Raw genomic sequence first — 7889 nt, 5'->3', positions numbered from 1 at the left:
GATATATTTATTATGTTTTATAAGAGCACAACACTGCTGAGTTCTCAAACTGTGATCCAAAAAGCATAATTGTGTTGTTGTTGTGTGTTTACTCCTGTGAATGTATAAAATGTGTCATGGTATAGTTTCATTTCAACACCTCCTATATTGTCCTCATACATAATGTAAGAAACGGTGTGTCCTTAGTTAGTTAGTGCTAAAAGCTACACTGTAAATGAAGCACATGGACTACATGACCTTCCTCACTCTTATGGACAGAGAACCATGCAAAACTGTGGAGTAATGAGTACTTTTGATAACACAATTAACACAAATCTAATGTTTAACCTCCTGTGAAGGTATTTATATATGTGCTGAACTCACCTTTGCTAACAGGGGGAACTCCTGAAAAGGACGTCCCAAACGTGTTCTCCATTCTGTCCTGCAGAAACAGATAGAAACCAGAGACGTTAAACGTAAACAGATGTTTGAAAAGTGTACTTGATGATGTGTAAATATCTGTAATGTTCAATGAATGTACAGTGCTTTGTAAGTAAACAATAAAATATGACGCACCCTTTAGGCCATCCTTAAAAATATTCTTGTTTGCCGTAACCCGACCGACCCTGTCAATTTAGGACCGACTCCAATTTTGTATTTTTTTTTGCTTTAAGTCCGACCGACTTGCCGGTTGTAAATTTGGGTAAAGACCGACTAATTTATTTTTTTTACTCTTCAAACAACTAATACAAAAGCAATAAAATAATAATTATATTTTAGTAAGTATTCTAAATAAATAAATTGCCTAGGCCTACATACAAACGAAGGCTACGTTCTTTCTTTTAAATAAAAACCTGTGACGTCATCTACGTTTACACTATTGGTTACCGGATGTCACACTATGGCCTGTGTGTTCGCTTTGTCTCATTCTCTCATTCACTGTCAGAGTCAACGGTTCGCGCTTGGTAATCATGACTGCGGCTGCAGTAAACAAAATGTTCGTGGTCACCATTTAAAGTCATACGGGTTCGGGCACTACATGAAAGCTCCATTTAAGAACATTAAATGTCAGAAGGGTTTTTCCAGTTCTGGTGTCCAGCATCAAAATGAGGTTTGCAATAATGCGCCCGAAGGTACGGGTTGAAGTCCCAGTCAGTGACGTCACGATATGCTAATTTGTTTAAATTCATACCTACGTAATCACCATCACCAAAATGTTACTTTTTTTTTACATTGAAACTTGAAAAAAATATATATATATAGACCTACCTACTGACCCTTTTTTTTACTGTTACTGCAAACCAAAATATTTTTAAGGATGGCCTTATTATTATTAGTATTTATATATTATACAGGATCTGGAGGGTTTTTTTATTCCACTTATTTTACAACAAACAGCCAAGGACAACAATGTTTAATTTATTAAGTTTATAGTTAGATGCAATGTCGAGAGACACACTAGATCCTGTTCTCACCAGCATTTTAGCTGCAATAAAACAGACATTCTCTCACAAGCTTCTCTCTTAGAAAAATGCAGTCTGTCATTTTAGTGAGAAAAAGCAGAAACTGCGCTGTCCTAAAGGATCCTGTGCATTCTTACCTAAAGCACAAGGCCTGTAACAAGCAATGAGTTTTCTGCCTGACTCCAAGACAGGACTGTTTTTTTCTTTTATTTACAACATGACCCCGGTGAAGGAACATCGTTGTTTATAGCAGCTATGACATAACAAACATGTCTCCTGGACAGTCCACAATATTAAACTTAACTATAAAAGGCTAAAGAGCAGAATGTGTCATTCATCACACCACCACAGTTGTTGATTATTTTCCTGCAGCAGCTCATCCTGTCATGTTTTATTTCTCAGGTAATAAACAGAAAAGCAGGAACTAAGCCATGAGTTCCCTTTGGATATGTTATCTGATTAATTACAGAGCATTTGCAAGACAGGAACTGAGTTATGTGAGTAATTATGGTGGCATAAAGAGGGAATTTTGGGTGAAAATAACTACAAAATAAATTCTACCCCATAGCATTGCCTTGTGCTTGTTGTATGACTCTGAGTGTCTCTCTTTAGTTATTGGAGTATACATATAGTATAGCTCATATCTGTAGTGTACGGCTGCTAAGCAGGAGTTGGTCAGATTTTTTGTTGCTGAGTTAAAGTTTCAGGTTACTCAGGAAGTTCAGGCATTATTTTTTTTGTGGAGAGAAGTTATTGTGCAACAGGTAGGAGTGGCTTTCTTTGTCAAGCTGGAAATACCCTCATTCGCCGCCAATAAAGAAATAAAGAATGATTACCTTGTGGTTGAGGTCAGACGTGCAGGCGTTGATGCTTGCAGCTGATGAAACACCTCCTGAGAAATTGTTGTAGTGCGATTTACCGGAGCTCATAATCCATCAAACACAACAAGAAAGAAAGGCTTTCACAGCCTGCAAAGAAACAGAGGGAAAGCTATAGTATGTAAGGCAATACTTTTTGTTCAATTCGTACACCAGCTGTGTCTTCCTGTCTGAAAGCAGAACGGCCAAAGAGTCTCTGCCTCAGATTCCGGTATGGCTTGATGCTGAGCCACGTGCGTCATCCGACATTCAGTTGACAGTTTTATTACTTACTCTTCACACACATTCAGTCTGCATAAACAAACAAAATCCGAGGGTCTGCAATCCATCTGATATCAATTTATCGGTGACGGAAAATTATAGGACGAATCCCTAGCGTTATTAAACTGTGGATTTTTCATGTTGTGAAACCATAAGTCCATGTTCCTCATTTCTATTCTATCTCTCTCTCTCGCTTCCTCCCAAATAACACTAAATAGTAATCTCAATGAACTAAACGATGAGTCGTTGCAGTATTTATATATCAGACGACACAGATGTAAAACACAATGCTGTCGAATTATCGATTCTGATTGGTCAGTAGGTGTTGATTCATTTTCTATATCAGAAGCGATAACTGCAGTTCCAGCCACATGGTTTATACTCATACGAATTTGTGGCATTTTTTTGTTGGAGAGGGAAGTTGACGTTACATTTGACAGACACATTTATCCATATCTGTCTCATTTAAACAGCTAAACATTTCAGGGTTGAGGACCCAACAGTGACAGCTTGGTGGTCCTGGGATTCGAAATCACAACCATCTTCCACTTGTCTCCAGTGTCAGGACTTTTCTAACAGTACAACTGACAACCTGCTGCAGTGTAAGAAAGTCTTTACGGCTTAATCATCACTCCCACATTGGGCCTGTCGTTGATTATTTTCCTTTAAAACACTGCCCTTGAGTTCCTATTTAAAATATCATACGTAGTTGCAATCAACAAAATCAAACTGATATCAGATTACTCACTTCTGTGCTTTAAAAAAGCGAACAGTATCTCTGAATATCTTCACAAAAACACACAACTTTAGTTTAAAAAAGTAAAATAAAAAAATAAAATAAAATACTGTATGTCCATAGCAGACATGGCTAACAAGCCAAACCAAAACAGGCCAAATACTCAATACTCAAGTCGGGCACAACAAAAGCTAGTTAATAAACAGTGGCGTTATAACGCGGTTATAAGCAGTAATAAAGGCGAAAATGTTTTAAACGCCAATTCTGATTTATAGAGAAATCCTTCAAAACAAACGTTAGACTTGTGCAAACAGCCTGCGCGAGCGCGTTAGCTTAGCACAGCTGTCACTGTTATTTGCTAAGCTAAGCTAAGCTAACTTACCAACTTGGCTTCAGCCACATTTCGCAAAATCCGTCTCCGTCCAAACATGACAACAGACATTATTTATATAACACACTTCGACTTAAACATGTATCGTGAACGTTTTTCTAACGATTCTTACCAATGCGCGAAAAGTCTGCTGCGAAAATTTTTCATCTTCCCCAATAAGCCTCGCTCGCGACACGCCCTCAAACAACAAGCAATGAGTTCTGGGAAATGATGTACACAAACGGATCAGGCTGAATAACACGTGACTGCTATGAGGCCCCTAAATGACTACAAATCTCAGAGTTCATATCGTGAATATTCAAAAGCTTAGATGGCGTGATCATGAATATTAATACAGTAGGCTACGTGTTCATGAATATTCATGACAGATGACGTGTCAAGAATAGTCATAAATGGAAATTCCCTGATTGCTCCCTAATACAGCAATATTGTGGCATGTCTCTGTGTGTCTCCTTTTTAGTTCATGTTTTCATAACCTCAGCCGTGTATAACGGTATTATATTTCTAGTAAAAATGTGGCAGTTTAGTATAAATGTGACAATAATTACTTTACTTCACATAAACCTACAAAGTGCTGCAAACAGAGGAGGGTGCTGTTTGATCATATCAGTGGTGTAGCATTAAATACAATCTTTTTAATACAAATAAAACTTCATTATTAATAGCATTGAATCCCAAATCAGAATGTGGTATTCTGTATATTATGAATACTTTATTCTTATCCAGGCTGTAAAATGTTCTGTCTTGTTGTCTCTATTGATTTGTTTCCTATATTGTTTTGTTTCCTATATTGTTTTGTTCATCTTGTTTTTCAGTGTGTTAAAAGTGTGTCATTGGGGGATGTGGTAGTCTAGTGTTTAAGGTGTTAGACTGCCAACTGGAAGGTTGTGAGTTCAAATCCCAGGTTCAACCAGCTGCCACTTCTGGGCCCTTGCGCAATGGACCATTAACTCTCTATTGTGCTGTTGTATAAAATTAGATAAATATAAGATGCTCTGGATAAAGGTGTCTGCCAAATGCAATAAATGTAAACTTGAATCTAAACTCAGAACTGATGTCACTCTGATGCCAGGTTTGCTAGACTCCTTGCTTAGACAAACTTTTTCACATTGTAGTAGTTCAGCCACTTTGTTAAAACTTTGGAGGTATGCGTAGAATTATTGTCCTGCTGGAAGACCTAATCTTGGAAATCATTTAACTTGAAGATGTATTAAATTTAATTTTCTGAAGTAAAACACCCCACAGCATAATGCTCCCATCATCATGCTTCACAGTTGGGATGGTGTTCATCAGATTAAAAACCACAGTATGTAGAATTGATCATTAAATATATATCTCCAAAAGACTTGTGATTGCCTAGAAACCTTAGTCTGACTTTTTTATGCTGGTCATAGAGTAAGGGTTCTTCCTTGCATGGTGGCCTTTCAGGGTATGGCTATGTAGGAAATTCTTAATAATGGATGTGCATACATTGATATACTGTATGATGCTTCCAACTCCTTCACCACTTCCTTTGTTGGTGTCTTGGGGTTCAGTTTTTAGATGTTTTTTGTATTATTATTATTTTTATGATAGTTCATCTATGCTTCTTTCCTGAATGAGTTAGTGTGGTCTTAATTATTATTATTATTATTATTATTATTATTATTATTATTATTATTATTATTATTATTATTATTATTATTATTATTGCATACAATTTCTTGTGCAGACACCTATGGTACCTACAGGAGGTCAATAATTTTGGTTTCTAAGGTCTAGGCTGAGTTGCTTGGATTTCGCCATGGTACTATGGGCAAAATGTTACAGTCTCTAAAGTTAGGTTCCATCCAGTTGTGCTCTCATTAACCTCTAAATATGTCAATTGTCCAATCAGAAGTTTTTAGAAGTCAATTTATGGAATCTTTCGAACTGTTTAAAGAGACAGTCAGCTTGGTGTATGTTAACATTAGACCCAACGGACAGCTGATATAGTGAATTAACACTTTAATAAACCTGTAATGACATCTAATGATAACAAAGCTGATGTCCTAACTGTGGGTTTTGTCATATTTTGCACCTTAGACTTGATTAACTGGCTAAAATAATTAGTACCTCAAGCCAAAAATTGCACATCAAACAAACATCTTATGCAAATGTGGCCAATCAACCAATACTAACTGTCGGGTTAAGACCAGAGGTGTACATTTAGCCTGAAATCCTGATGGAAGCAACAAAGGAATCATGAGAGCAGGAGGTTTTTATTAAGACCATGTTTGGAACTGATAAATTTTGGGTCATTAGGCAAGTACAAAAAATTTTAAATGCATGAGAGGGCTTTAAAAAATTCTTCAGTTGAGACTAATTAAGAACTTGTATGATGTAGCTGAGGCTGAGGAACCATCAGAGCCAGAAGTCTCACATCATCCCAGTACTGGCATTGCTATTGGTGTTGTTTCCCCACAATGCTTCCTGAATTATAGTGGTAAGGTTTTTCATTTTATTTATTCAAATTTTGAACTTTTCAACTTCTATGTTTTGATTTAGTCAATTCCTTATGAGTGATATCTTACTTACTAAAATTTGTTTCTGACTTTCCTGTTACAAGTAATTTAGTTTGTCATTTGTTTATTAATATATTTCATTTGAGTAGAGTCAATAGAGTGTGTATGGATATAGTTGGACTACAGATGTATTATAATACGAATCATACAATCGTAAGAACCCAAACCTACATATCTGGGCTAACTGACTACATTTGGGTCAAAGGCTATCGAATATTGCCCACATTTCATTTTTGTCTGACCTGCTCCTATAATTCTCTGTGTCAAGGTTGTGATCCGGTCACATGGCATGTTTCTTTTCACTCTGCTGAATTTCTTTCACCCCTTCACATAAGAGTACCCCTATGAGCACTAAAGGGCACTTAATGCCACGGATGAAAAAATATTTCAGGCTTCCATACAGTTTGAGGTTCCATTAGTACAGCGCCAGGCCCTCTCTGCCTTTGTGTTAAGTAGGTGAAGCGTTAATCCTGGCTTCCATAACTTCCTGACACAATGAAAAACAGTTTTTTTCCTCTGGGTAAAATGTATTTATAGGCATTTGAGAGTCACAGAAATGTCTTAGAGAGGCATTAAAGACCCAAACCCTGGTCACTCTCTATTAAATAGATTCATACAGTATAGTAAAGCAGGAATATAGCAACCACAAACAACCAATATTAGTTAGTATGGTAACTTTTGATAAGTATTTATTGCTTCTAAAATACAAAATGTGAAAAATTATTTGAATGAAACCATTTTAATGGTCAGCAGCAGCATGATTGTTCGACAATATTGTGAACCAAAAACAACCCCCCCCCAAAAGAAAATCAATGTTTTGAAATAGAATAGAATAGAATGCAAATCCACATCATTTATTCAGAGAATCACAAAAATAGGAACTGTTCATAAAGTTAAAAAGTACCGTGTATAAAAATAAGGAATTGAAAGCAAAACTAGAAACAGAGAACAATTCAGTATTTAGTAGGTAAACAGCAGGGTCATAAAAATGGCACAAATGATGTAAACTGCTCTCAAACAGGATAGACAGAAGATATAGTAAGTTCACAAAAACCGGATACACAGGAGCATAAAGTCAGGCTTGGTAAACAACACGGACATAAAATAATGAAACTTACACTTCGTAAATAATAAACTGAAAAAAAGGAGAAAGATGCTGATTGGTTGCGTAGGAGTGCAGGTGGTTGCTGGGAGTGTGATTCCATGGCGGCCATATTTGTAGGCCTCGCTTAAACAAGTCCGTGACGTGACGAATTGACAGACTCGAATCTCATCTTTAAAGATGAAAAAAAGGTTATATAAAGTGCCGTGTCCACATGAACAAACTTTGCAAAAGAAAATACATTCAAATGCTTTGTATTAAGGAGTCTCCGACTTGTTAGACATTACAGGAAGTGACATCGCTGCCGATATTCTGCTTAAAAACTAAAACTAAAAGAAAGGGTTCCACAGAGAGATAGTCAATATATATTCACAGCATACAATCAAAGCCTGTAATAGAAGCTAACACACACACACACACACACAAACACACACAAACACATTATACAAAGAAAAGGTCTAATCCATGCAGGATTACAGGATAAAAAGCATCCATTAATCTGACCACTAAGAATTTTCAGACAAAATGGAGCACAC

The 7889-nt window shown here is 36.6% G+C and overlaps 1 protein-coding gene across 2 annotated transcripts in view; it reads right to left on the bottom strand.

Moving 5' to 3' along the window:
- traf7 (TNF receptor-associated factor 7) overlaps positions 1-3970 on the bottom strand; it is a 13327-nt gene extending 9357 nt beyond the window's left edge. The window contains exons 1-3 of one of the 2 annotated variants that reach the window (XM_027171849.2): positions 3821-3970; positions 2279-2410; positions 364-421 (exon numbers count right to left, since the gene is read on the bottom strand). In XM_027171849.2, coding sequence (XP_027027650.1) covers positions 364-421; positions 2279-2371 — 151 coding nt within the window. In that variant the 5' untranslated portion in view covers positions 2372-2410; positions 3821-3970. Of the gene's footprint in view, positions 1-363; positions 422-2278; positions 2411-3699 lie in introns of both variants that reach the window. The other variant, XM_047801188.1, reaches the window with a different exon arrangement.
- Between the last annotated feature and the right edge of the window lie 3919 nt (positions 3971-7889).

The sequence above is a fragment of the Tachysurus fulvidraco genome, chromosome 15 (genome assembly GCF_022655615.1).
Source record: "Tachysurus fulvidraco isolate hzauxx_2018 chromosome 15, HZAU_PFXX_2.0, whole genome shotgun sequence".
NCBI classification, from domain to species: domain Eukaryota; kingdom Metazoa; phylum Chordata; class Actinopteri; order Siluriformes; family Bagridae; genus Tachysurus; species Tachysurus fulvidraco.
The sequence above is the reverse complement of the archived record's forward strand: the minus strand, read 5'-3'. Positions and strand labels throughout refer to the sequence as shown.